This window comes from Cryptomeria japonica, chromosome 10 (genome assembly GCF_030272615.1).
Source record: "Cryptomeria japonica chromosome 10, Sugi_1.0, whole genome shotgun sequence".
NCBI lineage: Eukaryota > Viridiplantae > Streptophyta > Pinopsida > Cupressales > Cupressaceae > Cryptomeria > Cryptomeria japonica.
In genome coordinates, this window is record NC_081414.1 from 818844414 (window position 1) to 818863599 (window position 19186).

At 35.9% G+C, this 19186-nt stretch overlaps 1 protein-coding gene across 1 annotated transcript in view; it reads left to right on the top strand.

Moving 5' to 3' along the window:
* LOC131036294 (UBP1-associated protein 2A) overlaps positions 1–19186 on the top strand; it is a 42451-nt gene extending 23265 nt beyond the window's left edge. The window contains exons 3-5 of the mRNA XM_059212904.1: positions 14947–15185; positions 18181–18313; positions 18643–19186. Of these exons, the coding sequence (XP_059068887.1) occupies positions 14947–15185; positions 18181–18238 (297 nt within the window). The 3' untranslated portion in view covers positions 18239–18313; positions 18643–19186. The remainder of the gene's footprint in view (positions 1–14946; positions 15186–18180; positions 18314–18642) is intronic.

Below are 19186 nucleotides of genomic sequence, written 5' to 3' on the forward strand. Positions count from 1 at the left end.
CAATTCTTCAAGTGCAATGAGAGATTTACCAAGGCTAACCAAACCGGATAACAATATTTGCAAAGAATGTCAAGTAGGAAAGCAAATGAAAGAAACATTTAAAGGAAAGGAACAATCGTCCCCTATATTGTTGGACTTGGTGCACACAGACTTATGCGGTCCTACCAGAATGAGGAGTATACAAGGTGAGAGGTATTTCATGTCGCTAATTGATGATTATTCTAGAATGTCATGGGTTGCAATTTTAAGAGAGAAGTTAGAAGCACTAGAAAAATTCAAGATATTCAAAGCTAGAGTTGAAAATGAAGTTGATAGAAAGATTAAGTGTTTGAGGTCTAACAGAGGAGGAGAATTTGTTTATGATGAGTTTAATAATTTTTGTGAAAAAAATAGTATTAGAAGATAGTTATCTGCCTTGAGAACACCACTGAAGCAAGGGAAAACTAATGCAAGGTTAGGCTGTTAGTTTAAACCCAAATAAACATAGAAAACCAATTAAAGTATAAACCAAACTTCTTCCACCTTGCAAGAGAGAGTTCTCTCTTGTTCTTCCGATTGAGCCATTGGTGAAACCAAGGATGCATCCCTCCTTGACTTGTTTGGATTAGCTCTATGGTTGGGATGTGGATTTCTCTCCACATGCAACAAGATTGGTTGGATTTGGATTGGATTTGATTTGAATGATGATGATGGATGAGAGAGATTTATCTTAGATAAGGGAATATTTGGGCATTATGATGACATGATGAAGGATTTTGATTCTCAAATGGACAACATAAGATTGGATGGAAAATCCCTTTTGCAAGGAGAGGAGACTCCAATTTATAGATTAGAGGAGGCCAAAATGAAGGGCCAAGATTGACTTTGGGATGAAGGGTTGAGATTGATTTGAGAGGGAGCACATGGATTGAGAGGACAAGGTGTGGAGATAAAGAGATATGCCATAAAGGAATTATTGTCTCCACACCTCTCAAGGTACACGAGGAAGAGCTCCCAAGTACATTGGGAAGAGAAAAAAGAATATAAAATTCCTTGGGGGGAGGGAGGAGGAGTTAAAAATTCCAAAATAAGAGATGCATGGGAAGACTAAATGGATAAAGGAATTAAAAGTTCATTGGGAAGAGGATGCATGGGGAGATTCAAAGAATTTGAATTTATTTGAAAGGATGAAGGTGATTAGGGATGTGTAAATGATTAAGGGGATTGATTAGGTGGCTTAATGAGGGATTAGAGTGCAAGTGGTAAAGTTAGGAGGATGTGACTTGAGGAGAGAGAATGAGTTGCGGGATATGAAATTGGAGAATAATGATAAGTATGATTAAGGAATAATTAATTAGGCTGAGTGGAGATTAGGGAAAGTGATTTGTAGGAATCACTTTAGCTAGGTTAATTAAAATTAATTAACTAAGTAGGTTTTAGAAGAAATAATGGTTGAGGTGACTTTAGAAGAAGTGAAATAATTAATTTATTGATAAATTAATTATTGGACTATAGTGATAAGATTGGTTAAATTTGATTTAATTAACCTTAAGAAGAAGATAATTAACACAATTAAACTGGTTAATTATGTTGACATGCTTAAATTAATTAAATATTAATTTAATTAATTTTGGGTGTCTACAACCACAACAAAATCGTGTAGTAGAAAGGATGAATTAAACTATACAAGAGCTAGCTATGACAATGATCAAAGGAGCAGAACTACCAGAAGTTTATTGGAGAGAAGAAATTCACACAACAATCTACACCCTTAACATAATTCTATATCAGAAGTGATATGAAAAGACATCATATGAACTATAGCATGATAGAACTCCAACGATGAAATATTTCACTTGGTATTTGGAAGCAAGTGTTATATCCAGAGAGATGAAGATAATCTTGGAAAATTTGACAACAAAGCAGATGAAGGCATATTCCTAGAGAAAGGCATATCAGTGTTACAACAAAAGATTGAACAAGATCATTGAAAGTGCAAATGTGAAGGTTGATGAAGAAATTTCTAAAGAATCTAACAAATTGACAAGATAGGAATCTAATGAGCCCGCTAATAGAAAGAGGGAAGAGGAAACAAGAGAAGAAGAGAAAGAAAAGGAAACTCCTGATGCTCTCTCATCTTCATCTAAGACCCCAAGGTATGTACAAAAGTGTAGCATCCTAAAATTGCGACACTTGCAATTTCGACTGCATTTGGGTCTTCACGATGGCGACGCAACACGCAACCTGAATGGAGACCCCGAAACCTGATTACGACACTGAAAACTGCATTTTTCAAGCACCCTGGCCTGAACCTCCTTGCACCCTACTGTCCCGGGAGGTGGGACCAGAGCGCCTAGCGCCCTAGTCCCCCAGGACCATGGCGCCCAGCGCCCTGGTCCCTGGGTCCTATTTTGGGCCCGGTCTCCTTTGGACTTCGGGTCTTTTTGTTTGCAATTTGGAAAATAAACTTTCCTGGTCGGCCTAAGGTCGGGAAAATCAGTCTATTAGCCCTAATTGACAAGTATATAAACTACATTTTCCTCTTTCATTCGATATGATGGAAAAAGAGTGGAAACTATACTCAAGCATTCAAGCATTCAAGCATTCAAGCATTCCTTCAAGCAATTGATCATTTCAAGTCTCCATTCAAGGCTAAGTGTTGCATTCAAGACAAGGATTCAACCATTGAAGAGGAGATCACATACTACATGCTACATACAACATACAAACATACAACAAACAACAACATCTAAACCTTCGCACATAAGGATACAAACATCCTTAGAACAAGGTGTTAGTACTTGTTTTACAGTCATTTACATTTACAACACTTGCTCATTTCTTGGTTAATTCCAAAATCGGGGTTTGACCTAAAGGCAAACCCCTAATCCCTAACCCCCCAATCATCTTCGCTTTTCTATGTGTAGGTTGCAGGTACGCGGCTGAAATTGAAGATCTGGAATCCTTGTGCAGAGACGAACAGATCCCCCTTCGTTTCGCGGATTTTTCGGAGGACCGTGGCGCTCGGGCGCCATCGTCCCGGCAACTTTCGCTCAAATTTGCAGGACAGCGCCGTATCGACATTTTACTGCTAATTCCAAGTCCGCAGCTTCATACTGTATTCCTATCTCAGTTTATAAGCGAATCTTTCTCACTTTCTATGCATTCCTAGCTTAATTCTTCTATGCACATTCTTTACAAAAGAGGGTAGCCTTGCTGTCATAACCCTTGAAACTCATTTAGCATCCAATCTTGCATTGTGTGGGATTGGATCTTGTGGGTTTCAACCCCTCTTTTGAATGTAAAGTCTCTCCCCTAAGTGAAAACCATCAACCCTAGTGAATCTCCCTTCTCTCTCCTTGGAGTTGGAAGAGGGGAGAGCAACTAGGGTTCGATCGCGATTTTCCGCTTTACATTTTGGTGAACCCGACGTGAACATCCTTTCTGATTTTTCATGCTTAGATCTGAAAAAATTGATTACATTTCCATGTTTGATCTTTTGCAAAATTTTAGAGGTGATTGCATAAAAACCCTAAAATTTCTTTTTAGTAATTAAGCTTGTGAAATATTTAATTGTTAATGCTTGTTTCAGATCTGCCCTTCTATTACAAATTATCAATTCATATTTGTGCTTTGATTTTGAAAATTAAGTGGTTAAGTGTCAAAACCCTAATTTTTGAAACCCTCTTGATTCAACCTTTGTCCGACAATTTCACTGATCAAAACATCTCCAAATCAGCTGTAACTTTGGATTCCGCAATAAAATCACAATATCTTTCATCCCTGAAAATTTGGAAAAAAGTTGCGAGGACCGTGTGCACTCCGAGCGCCATCGTCCCCGACATTTTTTCCGAAATTTCGGGAGCTAGATCTTACTGTATTTTTTTGCTAAAATCCAGAATTTTGGCTGATTTTATCAATTATAACACTTTCAAAATTAAAGTCAAAGTTGGTCTAGGGATTGCTTGGATTAACACTTCTAATCATTCAAAAATCATTGAAATTAAAATTTTGTGTCAAAATTGTGTTCTTACTATCCTAAATCTGAAAAGTGTGTTCTTACTGTCCTATTCACAAGTGTTTGAAATTTCCCCATAATGGTGAAGTTGTTACTGTCAATCATAGTCTCTTTAAACCAGCTGAAAGAACTTCTAGCGTTCCTCTTGATTACTTTTGGCCTAAACAATTTCAATCTCTTCCTCCGCGAAGTGATCATCTTTTCAAATCTTATCAAAAGTGGAAAACAGATATGATCCTATCTCTAAGTGAACCTAGAACACCCAAACTTGACATTCCTATCATTCTTGAGAAGGAAGTTCTTCCTTTGAAAGATAAAACTAATGTCTTTCCTCAAGAAGATTCCCAACCCATCCCTATGGATGTGACTATGTCTATATCTAATAAACTTCCTAAAAGTAGACCTATACCTCCTCGTCATGATGGACTTGGTCTTCTTCCTAAACCAAAAATTCCTCCCTTATATGGAGCAGTTCCTCCTCCTTCTTTTTATAGAGAGAAGAGACCTTCTTCTTCTCCTATTATCCAGCCTAAGAGACCACAACCTAAACACCCAAGTAATAAGGATGAGAACATTCCTCCTCCTCAATCTTCTTCACTTCCTACTAAGACTAGACGAAATCATTCTGCACATGAACGCCGACGAAAGCGTCGTCTTAGAGCTCAAGCAACTGCTTCTCAAACTTTGCAATCTCCAAAAACACCTTCAACAAGCATTATTCCATTTTCTCCTCAGCCGGAAATTGAGCCGAAATCTCCTAAACATAAGATGCATGATGGTCTTGATCCTGTGCGAGTTAAAGATCCTATTTTTATAAATCTTGATGATGATATAGATGAAAATGTTATTCATGATGAAAATGTTATTCCTCTTGCTTCTGATAGTGAATATGAACTTGTTGATATTGATAACCATTTATCTAATGAATTTTCTAAAGCACTTATCCTAGCTCCTAGACAAGAACAACGTGGCTTGGAACATGAACATAGCCCTTGTTTGGATCTTGTGATAGCTCCATCTGCTGTGTTGAATGTTCCTCCTCTAGCGTGTTCCCTGCTTTCTCGAAACATTGATCAGCAAGATCAGGGGGTAGATGACATGCTAGACTAATTACATTAGCATAGCAGATTCTCTCCTCCTCTCTTGTGTTACTTCCTCTATATGTTATTCTCATTCTTCTATTTGTTGTCCTTAGTGTTGTCTACTTGAGGACGATGCAAAGCATTGAGATCTCTCGATCTCTCTCATGTTGACTCAAAAGACACATGTGTTCCCTTCTTCTAGGTGACCTTCCTTGATTGGGGAATGAAGAACAATTATGCATACATACATATGATATATATACATGAATTATCATACAGCATACTGACCCCGAGGAAAGCGAAGTCACCTTGTGCTTTGTGTTTTGTGTCTATTATCCTTGGGCTTATCTCACACTTGGGGGCTAAATCCTTGTGATAACGTGCTCCTTTCCCTTCTCATTTTCTTATATGTATCACTACCTTAAAGCAATCACCCCCGGTGAGGCGTGTGCGATCGCTTTAACGTAGGGGGGCATACATCTCGTTCATATCTTTTCAAGATACTTGAAAATTTCTTGACAAATTTAGCTTTGCCTTGAAAATTTTTGATATCTTTCTTGCATGACTCATAGTGAGAGAACCTTACTACTGACAGTCATGGTTCTCCCTCGTGATCTTCCCTTTTACTTTGTCAATCGAAGTTGTAAGATCCTTAGTCCACTAGGGGCTTGGTGTATCTTGCCTCCTTGACGTGGTGAAAGTCTTTCAATGTTGTTTCCTTGTACTTTACCGGAAGTATGAGCATACATACTCCCGCTAAAGTGGGGGCTAAATGTAGCGTCCTAAAATTGTGACACTTGCAATTTCGACTGCATTTGGGTCTTCACGATGGCGATGCAACACGCAACTTGAATGGAGACCCCGAAACCTGATTACGACACTGAAAACTGCATTTTTCAAGCACCCTGGCCTGAACCTCCTTGCACCCTGCTGTCTTGGGAGGTGGGACCAGAGTGCCCAGCGCCTTGGTCCTTCAGGACCAGGGTGCCCAGCGCCTTGGTCCCCCAGGACCATGGCGCCCAGCGCCCTGGTCCCTGGGTCCTATTTTGGGCCCGATCTCCTTTGGACTTCGGGTCTTTTTGTTTGCAATTTGGAAAATAAACTTTCCTGGTCGGCCTAAGGTCGGGAAAATCAGTCTATCAGCCCTAATTGACAAGTATATAAACTACATTTTCCTCTTTCATTCGATATGATGGAAAAAGCGTGGAAACTATACTTAAGCATTCAAGCATTCAAGCATTCCTTCAAGCAATTGATCATTTCAAGTCTCCATTCAAGGCTAAGTGTTGCATTCAAGACAAGGATTCAACCATTGAAGAGGAGATCACATACTACATGCTACATACAACATACAAACATACAACAAACAACAACATCTTAACCTTCGCACATAAGGATACAAACATCCTTAGAACAAGGTATTAGTACTTGTTTTACAGTCATTTACATTTACAACACTTGCTCATTTCTTGGTTAATTCCAAAACCGGGGTTTGACCTAAAGGCAAACCCCTAATCCCTAACCCCCCAATCATCTTCGCTTTTCTATGTGTAGGTTGCAGGTACGCGGCTGAAATTGAAGATCTGGAATCCTTGTGCAGAGACGAACAGATCCCCCTTCGTTTCGCGGATTTTTCGGAGGACCGTGGCGCTCGGGCGCCATCGTCCCGGCAACTTTCGCTCAAATTTGCAGGACAGCGCCGTATCGACATTTTACTGCTAATTCCAAGTCCGCAGCTTCATACTGTATTCCTATCTCAGTTTATAAGCGAATCTTTCTCACTTTCTATGCATTCCTAGCTTAATTCTTCTATGCACATTCTTTACAAAAGAGGGTAGCCTTGCTGTCATAACCCTTGAAACTCATTTAGCATCCAATCTTGCATTGTGTGGGATTGGATCTTGTGGGTTTCAACCCCTCTTTTGAATGTAAAGTCTCTCCCCTAAGTGAAAACCATCAACCCTAGTGAATCTCCCTTCTCTCTCCTTGGAGTTGGAAGAGGGGAGAGCAACTAGAGTTCGATCGCGATTTTCCGCTTTACAAAAAGAATCACTCAGTGGATCAAATTATTGGAGATAAGAATAGAGGAATTATCACAAGAAGCAAAACAACTCAAAAATAAGTTATGTTATGTTTACTATCCAAGACTGAACCAAAAAATGTAGAAGAAGCTTGAAATGATTAGATTTGGATAAAGGAAATGAGAGAAGAGCTAGATTAGATTGACAAAAATCAAACATGAGGTTCACAGACCAACAAACAAGAATGTAATTGGAACAAAATGGATATTCTGGAATAAATTGGATGAGGATGGAAAAGTTGTTTGAAATAAAGTAAGGTTGGTTTGTAAAGGTTACACACAAGTTGAAGGTATTGAATTTGAGGAGACATATGCTCATGTTGCCCAGATGGAATCCGTCAAGATGTTTTTGGCTTTTGCAACATTTAAGGATTTCAAGGTTTATCAAATGGATGTAAAATCAACATTTTTAAATGGAGACTTGAAAGATGAAGTTTGCAATGAACAACTGGAAGGATTTAAGTTGAAAAATGATTCAACATTGTTTGCAGATTGAAGAAAGCTTTATATGCATTGAAACAAGCTCTTAGAGCTTGGTATGGAAGGCTAGATAAGTATTTGATTGATCAAGGTTTTTAGAAGGGATTTGCTCATAGTAATATTTATTTCAAAATTGACTTAGGCAAAATCTTAATTGTTGTATTTTATGTTGATGACATAATATTTGGAGGTAATGAAGGCATGCGTAGAAAGTTTTCTAATGAGATGCAGAAGGAATTTTAGATGTCCATGATCAGTGAGTTAAATTTCTTTCTTGGTTTGCAAGTAAATCATAATAACAAAGGAATTTTTAATTTCTCAGTCTAAATACATTAAGGAATTGTTGAAGAAGTTTGGGTTGGAGAATTATAAATTGGTTTGTACACCTGTGACCACCAGATGCAAGTTAACAAAAGATGATAAATCTCCTAAAGCTGATGCAAGTCAATATAAATCAATGATTGGAGGACTGTTATAGTTGACTGCTACCAGACTAGATATCATGTATGCAGTTTGTTTGGCAGCTAGATTTTATCAAGAATTAAAAGAATCACATGTTGCATGACAATAAAAAGAATTTTTAGAATTTAAAAGGAACATAAGAGTTTGTCTTGTGGTATCCCATAAATTCAGATTTCACTTTGACAACTTATATAGATGCATATTGGGTTAGAAGTGTTGATGACATGAAAAGTACAAGTGGTGGAGCATTCTTTCTTGGCTCCTGGTTGGTTTCTTGGTCAAGCAAGAAAAAGGATTCTATGTCTTTATTTACAGCTGAAGCATAATATATTGCATCATCTTCATTTTGCACTCGAATACTGGATGAAGTAGACCTTGAAGGATATTAGTGTATTATTTAATGAACCCATCTCAATCATGTGTAATAACACTAGTGCAATAAACATTTCTAAGAATTCAATACAACATTTTAGGACAAAGCATATATCTATTTGGTATCACTTCCTAAGGGAAAAGGCATTGGATAATTAAGTAAAGCTTGAGTATGTACCTACAATAGACCAGATGGCAAATATCTTCACAAAGGCATTGTGTAAAGATACTTTTGAGTATCTCCAATAGAAGCTAGGGGTATTATCCCTTCCTAGTTTGAACTGATGTACATTTAAATGTGCATTGGTCTAGTGAACTATTCGAATATTCTTATTTGGACTAATTCTTGGGTGCTTCCTCCTAGGGGGAGCAGAAGTGAGTTTTATAGGGGGAGTTTTTCCCTCTTTTGTCCTTGATGTCAAAGAGGGAGAGATGTGATGAGATGATATGTTGATTTAATGATGCTAAGTAAGTTGTGTGTTTGTTGTTGATGGATGTTGCCATCAATGAAAAAGGGGGAGATTATTGCAAATGTGATGTTGATGGTTGTCATTAATGATTGTCATTGATGTCAACATATTATTTTTGGGATTGATTCTTAAGTTGGTGATTCAGAAGATGTGTTCTCGAAATGTTTGGTACTCTGAAAGATGTGCTATAGTTGATATTCAGTGCTCATTGATTGTGATGATGGTGATCCATATTTCTCTATTTATCGAATATGGTATTGATTGATCATATTCATGAGTATTCTGGTTTCATTCTTATTCTTGCTAAGTTTGGTAGTGTTATTTTGGGTTCGGTTCAATCCGAAATTGGATAATAAGAAACGATATTTGTGTAGCATATGAGTCATGATTTGGGTTTGGTATTTTTTATGGATGTAATGTGTTGATTTGATCGATGAAGTGTATTGTGGTATGGTCTACTTCTCATTCCTTTCCATCACCAGAATGTTTAGTGATGGCCTATTTCAAATCTCTGTTTGGTTGACATAAAAGATTAAGTGATTTAGATATAGTATATATGGGTGGCTGCAAGAAGTTGAGTCCCACTTTTGGGCAAAAAGTGGAAGTGTTTTCTTTGTTTTTCAAATTTTCTGTCGATTGATGTCAAAATTTGAGGCACTTAGAGATTGAATCTCAAAAGACTTCACTAATAGAAAATGTAGTGTATAAAGTCTACTTTTCAAATATGTAATTTATTTCAATACCCACATGGTAGAAATTGCTTTTTAATAGGCATGTTTTAAAACCACTTTTTCAAAATGCCTGTTTCAGGACCATACCACACATGTGTACGACCACCATTTTTTGATGCAAATAAATGAATTTTTGCAAATCCTTCCGATAAAATATACCTAAGACACCAAATATTGATGAGAATATTTTTTCTTATTTTTTTATTGAATATATATATTTTTATTAATTTTTAATTGACTATAAAGTACATTTTCAAAACATCAGGTGTACGACCACCATAATTTGATGAAAATTTCATATTTTTTTATCTTCAAAAGAATTGTATGTAGATTGATGTCATATAGTTTATTTTTCTAAAAACTTAAAAACAAAAAAGTTATTAAAGTTTTATTGAACCTCGGTATTTTAGGTTTAGGTACCACTTTTGATTAATAAATAATGAAAAAATAGTAAAAATAATCTTATCACTATGAAATTTATATTTTTAAATTAGGACACTGATAACTTTAATGGGTTTTCGTTTCATCAAAAAATTCGATCAGGAAGGCCCTCAAAAAATTTGGGCAAGGCAAAAATATGATATTCTTTTGCCTTTGCCATTTTTTGGAGGTTCAAGCATAGGCTTGGTCCCACCAAGCCTAACCCGAAGCCAAATTCGAGACATAGGGTTGTTTCTCACTCCACCTTTTATGAAACGGGTGCACGTTATTTGAAATTCAAAAAATGGGCACCCATTTTGAAATTTATAGCATTTTAAGAAACATGTGCCCATTTTTAGAAACATGCACCCATTTTTAAAAATGTGTACCCGTTTTTAAAAACGTGTGCCCGTTTCTAAAAACCGCACACCCGTTTTGTGCGAGGATTCGATCCTAAATGGGTACTCATTTTTCAAAACATGCACCCGTTTTATTTCTATGGGTCGGGGCCCCAAAGCTAAACAGGTGCCCATTTATTAAAAAATGAGTGCCCGTTTCTAGTGGCAAATTTTTTTGCTCGCGGACTTCCACATAATTGGGACCCAACTTCTTGCACCCACCCATATAGGAAGATGATCTAATTGTGTTGTAGTATGGAAGATATGCAAGATTGATAAGGATAAATCCATTTAATGATGATATGTGAAGTGTGTTGTTGAGTGGCACCGAAAGAAATTTTGACATTGCAGTTTATGTTTTAGTCGTGGATTCTCTTTTCTTTCTTCTTCCTTTGATAGTGAGCCTTTCTGGGTAGTGTACCACCTTTTGTAAAACTTGTAAAAATCACCTTAACTGGTGTTATATATTGAGAACTAACATTCTCTGTGGTTTTTACCTTCTTGGGTTTTCCACATCATATCTGGTGTTCATTGTATGATCTATTTTGTGTATGTGCTTTCATGTTATATCTATTTTAATTAGTTTTGTTGGTTATTCCAAATCTGTGAAAGTAGTGAAGAAAAAGTTTAGTTGTCAACTGATTCACTCCCCTCTTAATTGCTCGAATATTTAATAGGGGGAAAGATCGAGGTGAGAGATATAGAAGGATGGGGAGAGAGGCGGGTAATGGGATAGAGAGGGAGAGGTTGTGAGGTAAAGGAGGGAGAGAGATCTAGAGAGGGGGAGAGATAGAGAGGTGAGGGAGAGAGAAAAAATGAGAGATAAGTTTACACCGAGAGAAATAGGGGCAATGAGGGATGGAGAGAGGTGGAGAGGGAGGGAAAGAAAAAGAGGTACGAGACGTAGAGCCTATGAGAGAGAGGTGAGAGACCTAGGGGAATATATAGAGGTGAGAGAGATAAAGGGGGAGAGAGAGTTGGGTAATGAGATAGGGAGAGACCTAAAGAGGGGTAGGGGTAGAGGTAGAGAGGTTATTGATTCATTAGTTCTGACCCATTTCAATATTTCTAAAATTACTTCTTAGTGTTTATAGTTTTGTTGTATGAGCACATTGATATGCACTTACAAGAATAGTCCATACCTATTTTGAATATACAACCCCATTTTTGTAGAAAAAGTTGACTGACTTAAAACACATTCAATTATTAATAATGCTTCAATTTTCTAATTATTGTTTAATATATTAATATTCTCTTGTATTTCACATAGATAATTTACCATAAATCCTTAGATTTTAGAAAAGTTTGTATACATGTTCTCCAATAAAAAAAATATGATCCCATAAAAAATAAGAATCAATAGTTTTAATGTACCCACAATATTTGCCCTCACACTCCAAACATCCCAAAAATAATCTCCTTTTTGTAATATTTTATAAAAAATTCTCATTTACCTCTATCATTCTTGTCTTGTATTCATATATCCTCTATTTTCTTTTAAAAGCACTTTCAAAATACATTTCACCTCTTATAACATCCAAAAATTCATTTCTAATACAACTATAAATAATCCCATAGATTTCAACGCATCAAATTAACAATATCATCTACCTAATTCTTAATAAAATCTACTTACTTGCCCTACCAACTAATTTAATGACCAAATAGGTGTCTCTAGAAACAATCAAACTCCTCCTCCTTGCTAATAAATGCAATTGATACCCCTTTGCTAATAAAGTTTTAGGCAATACAACAACCACCTTTGTTCTCCCTTGAATAAATCGACCATATTTACCCAACAAAACTATAGATTTAGCTTCCGTCTTTGTACTATCATGAGCAACTTTGGAAGATATCACCATACTAAACTCTATTAAAACAATTGACATAAACAACACTCTTGTTTTCTTATTGGCTCTTAATCAAACATTTCATCCATGCAAATTAAGAAAAAATCTCTTATATGTTAATGCCCAAACCTAGTGACCCATTAGATGATAGATTCATAAGTATATATCCATGAATATTTTTTTGATTAATTTTCTTAGTTGATGAATTTTATTTAAGTTTTCTTCTTATCTCCACATGAGCAACACCTTAACATAGTGATCACACCCACCACTTGTCCTTGGTAATCTTTTCTCTCTCTCCACCATCTTATATTTCTTATTTGTAATTTTACAAGTCTACTCCTTCTATGATCTAATGCATAATGAATGTATAAAACAACATCCGAGAATCTAAAGATGGTATATAGATCATCAATGCATAAAAATTAGATACCAATATAGATGGTACATTAGAACTTCTTGTTGAAATTCATTGAGCCAAAATACACATTTATACCATATTATTCACAAATGAATCCAATTAATTTGACCAACTACTCTCTAATAAATAATTAATTAATAACTAACAATATTCATTAGCCATTAATTACTTTCAATGCTTTGACTTTTTTGTTCATGTAACATAAAAATATTAAATTATTAAATACCTATCATTATTTTTAGTTGAATTCATGAATATATTGTAAAGGTATTGAGAGCATTTGATATTGAATCTTATTTTTACTAATAATAAAACTTCAATAGTATAATTCTTTCTTATAATTTCCAGGAAAGCTAAAATTGAACAAGCTCCATGTTAGGAATTAATCTTTACTTGTAGAGTTAATTTCTTTTTACTTAGTTACTTGTAGAAACATTCCAACAAGTAACTAAGTAAAAGGAAATAAAATTTACCAAGTAAAGATTAATTCCAAACATCCCTCAAACCAATTGTAATTCAAGATTATTATAATGATGAAGAAATTTATCTTTACAAAATGTGGTTTGGTGAGAATATCTGCAACTCTACCTTTACAATACAAATGTGTAGGAGTCTCTTAGGTAGCCCCAAGTCTTCAAATAATCTTCTTAACCATAGTATTTCATCTAACAATAGATCTATGTTTCATTTCAGCTACACCATTTTGTTGAGGTGTAAAAACTATTATTCACGTATTGTTTACAATTATTAGTTCTAAGAATTTTGAGCTTAAAACTAGATTGCCTTTCAACAAATTTATGAAATTCAAGAAAAATTTTAAGAGTTTGATTCTTGCTATGAAGAAAATAGATACAAGTTCTTCTAGAATAATCATCAACCATCAACAAAAGTAAGTGCATACCTTGATACTTGGATGAAAGTATTCTCTATGGGCCAAAAAGGTCAATATGAATGAGGTGCATCTTAGGGCGTGCCCTACATACTTGACTTCGTGTAAAGGGCTCCCTATGCATCTTGTGCATATAAGTTTAGTTTGAACAATACTAGACAATCCTTCTACCATATTAAATTTTGGCATCAAGACAACATTGTTAGCGTTGATATGACCAAGTCTTTCATTCAATATATTGATATCAATCGTAAATAGAAAGCATATTTAAAATGAGAAAACTCAAAAAAATTGAACAGATTATCATATTGTCAAATTTAACATTAGCAATAACTTTATTTTGCATGACATGATTACAAAACACTTATAGAAATTAGCTTGAAAAAAATGACCTCCTTTATTAGACGGGTTTGAATTTTTATTTTTTTTCGAAAAATTAAATAAAACACCACCCTATAAGCGAGCTATTAAAAACACTAGGAGAAGAGAAAAAAAATAAAATCCCTACTATGCTTGGTAAAAATTGAAATTAAAAAACCCTGAATAAATTGAAAATTTTTGTTTTGAAAAAATTGAAAAAAATCTATTTATGGTGGCTCCCAGCTTAACTTTCATCCCGTTCTTTACTGCAACTGGCGTTTCCGTTAAAGGAAAGCAAAAGAGGGCAGCTAAAAACAGGAGGCGCTCAGATAAAGCATGAGGAATAAAGATTAATGTGCTGGTAATTTGCAGTTCCGAACAAAACGTTACATTGCACGCAAAAAAAATGAATTGAAATTACGGAAAACGCATGTCGGAAGAAGAATCTTAAGCAGGTTTGGGAGGTTAAAAATAACAAAACGATGCCAAAATAACAATGCAGGTACGCAGATCAATAGGAATATGCGCAAAGGCAGAAAGAAAAAGCTGAAATGAAGACCAGCAAAATTGAAGAAATTTATTGATTGTATAGCACACTTTAACCACATTTGAATCATCTGCTGCATGTCTGGACGTTGTCCTAAATTAATAATAAAATTTTCACGCCTTTTCTAAAAATAGCACATCAAACAAATTGTATTCGCAACTTGGACACTATGAACCATTACAACAATAAATAGAGATCTGACAAGCTTATTCTCTGCAGTTTCAAAATCCAGATAAAACTTTGAGTTTCTTGTTACACAGCAATGGAGGGCACAAGAAACGAAAGAAAAGGTGAAGAAGAAGGGGAAATGGGTGTCTAAAAGATGGAAAACCTGTTGAAGCTATTTAGCAAAGAGCAGATGTTTGAAATTCTCAGCCACGCTGTTAGCAATTATCCCCTTCTGTTAAGAGTCTTGCCCATAGAAATCTTTTTGTTAGCGGCCTTGGTCCAAACGCCACCTCAGAGACTTTGAAATATATATTTTCTCTATACGGTGAGCTTGAAGAATGTAAGGCGGTCATAGACAGAGACAGTGGGAGATCAAAAGGCTATGCATTTGTTACTTACAAGCACATGGAGGGCTTAAAGCGAGCCCTTAGAGACCCCTGCCAGAGAATTGATTCTAGGTATGTTCGATGCCAGGTTCGTTGTAAGGAAAATGAATTTGTTTAGGAAGTTGCTGAACGAATGATTTATGTAAGAAATGTCTCACTTTGCATGCGTGATGAAAAACTTCTCACTTTCTTTTAAGCTATGGAGAAATAGAAGCAGAACCCATAAAATTTGATGAGAAGACAGGGCATTCTCTGTTCATATATGTGACTGTTAGGAATGCCCTTGTTAATCCATTGAAGAATTGATGGGGATCAAATGTTATGCAGAATGGCCAGTGGAGATGGCTCTGTGGCCTCCACGGAAGTCATGAATTTTGCAATGCCATCAATGGGGGCACACCATGACTTTGATCCATATGGATTTTATCAACTGGGCAGTAACAAAGCGTTTCTTGACATGATGATTTCTCAAAATATTGATACCAATTGGTCTACAAAGGGAGGAAATGGAAGCTACCAGGATGGGATTAATGATCATAAATACAAAGAATGAAATCTGCTACAGAATTTAAATTGGGGACCCCAGCATGTGACTCCTCAATCTGGGCTCCAAATCGACCATTCTAATGATGAGCTACTTTTCACGCAACTAATTAGTTTCCTTGATCAAGAGAGTCTTAATTCGCCTATAACACATCCTTCGCACTTGCCAACGCCTGCTATTCAAAATGGGGGATGGATGCTGATAATTTATCTCCACTTTTACCTGATCTAAGCTTAGGTCTTTAATCCAAGAATCGCCATTCTCCAAAGGTGCTGAACATGGTGGTAGAACTAGAAAGCTTTGTCAGCTTTCAAATCCTGTCAAGCTGTATAAATATACCATTTTTTTCCTGCTTTGTTCTCTCATGGATAACCAAAGTGATGCTGGCGTTTATCAACAGTACACACAAGAAAAATATTGCTTAATCACGTTCAAGCAGGGATATGATTGGCCTAGGTCGCACCTGGCCTGAATTACGGGCCCCATAGACACAGAAAGTCCCAGCCTCCAGGAAAACTGGGACCTGAATCAGTTTGTGCAAATTCATTTCAGTAACTCAGGGTCCTCAATGCCTTCTTTCTGGAGTCTTTTTCAAGTGTTCATAACAACCTCTAAATTGAGTCTGGTAACGCCTGTAGCAGTGCTATTTTTCTATATTTCTCAGCGAGTTTTCATATTTTAATATGCTCCACCATGCCATAATATGCTTTCTGAAGATCCTCCATAGCATATAAGTGAGGAAAGCTTTTGGTCTCCACTTAAGCACCTCTTTGATATTTTCACTGTCCTTGATTTTTGCAATTCTGATGCCCTTCTAGGAACTAAAGCATTCACCTTTCTCAAGCCAGTAGGGTTTATCCTTTTCCATGGGAATTGCCATTAAAAGAAAGAATAGAAAAACAAAATCGAATTGCAGGATTTGTGAAAGAGGCTATAAACCCTGGAAGAAGGTATTGGGTCTACATCTAAATTACCTCTTTGATTTTTTCACTGTACTTGTTTTTGTATTGCTGCCATCCTTCCTAGAACTAGAGAATTCTCCTTTCTCATGCTAAGTGGGTTTATTTTTCTCCACAAGGCTTGCCATTGAAAGAGAGAATACACAAAATCAAAATCAAATTGCAGGATTTGTGTAGGGGTTTGTAGGAAAAGGAGGTAGGTAATTTAAGAGCTTGAGAAGGTAAACGGTAGGAGACTTCTAGAAGGGTAAAATATCAATCTAATAGTGGTCCATATGATTAATTTAAGCACAGTACTACACTGAAGTAAATAGAGCAAGAACATACCTCCACAGCTAAGAATTGAAAAATTCTTTTAATTTTCAGAACCCTCTTCCCGGATTCAACTGAGAACTCTCTCAAAGAGCATATAAAAGTTGAGAAAAAGATTTCTCATAGGGCCTTGGCAGAAAAAAATCTGCATCCATCTGCTTCAGAGTTGTGATGAGGACCTGGGTAAAAATGGGAGACTAGAGTGGGATGGAAGGCTTAAAAAGTTAAAAGCATCACAATCATTGGCAGCCATTGGTTGTCCCTTCTATAAAAAATGATTTTATGTGATGATGCTGATGGAATTAAAACCCATTAAGATCAATTAGATGTTTTTAATAAATCAAAAGTGTTCATAAGAAACAGGGTAAAGGGAATCCATTAAGGTTGGGCATCAAGGTCCATCCTAAGCTATTTTGTTGCTGCTATAACCATAATCCTCACAACAAATCAATGAGGCCAAACTACATGAACTCTGTCTACTTCACTGCCACCAGCATGTCCAGGCTAATATTTTGATGCTCCATGAAAGTTGGGTTTGATCCTCTAGTGATTGAGGAAGACCCATTTGTCAGATCCATCTCTAGAAACCCTGGTTACCTGTATAACACATCTTCTGTTCTATCATTAATGTTCAAATCTGAAGACAGCAGCACACATCATGCAATTAAATAATCAGAGAAATTATGGAAAAATACTAAAATACTGTTATGAAAATATAATTACTTGACACACATTTGTCCTTAAGGTCTAAAGTTAAGCATCATCTCTGCAGTGTTGTTGCAATAGTGGTATGGAAAAAACATCCAGATGATATTATAACAACAAAATGCTGGAGAGTAGAAGTTCAAATGCATGGATTAAACCAATTATAAAACAAATGTTTTTGGATATTCTTTTCCTGCTAGTCTATCTCATTGCTAGCTGAGTTGGTAAAACCTTGCTATTAGGTGCATACTTTTGATGTCATGTTCCTGTAGAAGATACCTTCCATTGATTGCTGGGAAAATTGCTTTCTTTTTTTCCTTCATGAGAAGTTGAAGTTTTAATTTTTCTCCTTACAACCCCTTGAAACTGAGTTCGTTGTAGTTCATAATCTAACAGTGTAGCATTTTTTAATATATACATCATTTTTCTCTTGGTGAATATTTATTTTCATATGTATTATGAAAATGTAATGCATTATACATTTGTTTTCACTAATTTCTTTTTCATACATATAGTTTATACTGTTGTTGCACTTTGCAATTTACAGATATCACCTTGGCATGATATTCCATTGCAATTGGGGGATGGAGTTTTCAACTTTATAGCTGAAATACCAAAAGAGTCAAGTGCGAAGATGGAAGTGCCAGCTAATGAGCCATACACAAGCTTCATTACTACCTGTAGGCAACTTTACTATTCTTTTGCTGTGTTCGATCATATATTTATGATTCTTATATAATAGCTTATGCAGGCTAGTTCAATTTTTCTTATACTTTTGGAGTGAATTTTGGCATCAGTAACATTGTTTGTATTTTCTTAGTAGGCTTAGAACTATCTGATATATTGGTGGGGTTTATAAAATTACTCCTCTATTGCCACTCTGTTTACATTGGCTCTCCTTTCTCGAAACCAATCAATAGATTCAATTTAATGCATTCTATTTATTATTCACATTTAATTTTATAAGAAATTCAAAAGTATTAATTCATGAAACCCATGTGGATGAAAGCCATGGTGTGCCCCCATTGATTGCATTGAGAAATTCATGACTTCAGTGGAGGCCAGAGTCATCTCCAGTGGCCATTCTGCAGAACATTTGATGCCCATCAAGAGTCTTCAATGGATTATCAAGGGCATTCCTGGCTCCCTCAACAGTCACATAAATGAACAGAGCATGCCCCGTCTGCACATCATATTTTATGGGTCCTGGCTCCAGTTATTCATAGCTTGAAAAGAAGATGAGAAGCCTATCATCATGCATGCAAAGTGGGACATTTCTTACATACAGCATGGCTGACATCTGCTCTTTGCTAAATGGCTTCAACTGGTTTTCTATCTTTTGGAGATCCATTTCCCCTTCACCCTTTCTTTCATTTCTGGGGCATTCTTGTGCCTTGCTTTTTGTATCTGGATTTTGTAAATTGCAAATGAATAATGTCAGATCTCTATTTATTGCATATGGTTCAAACGTATTAGTGTACTAGACAATCAACATATTGCTAACATTGTTAATTGCTCTTATTCAAAAGAAGAATTATGATATTATTCTTAAA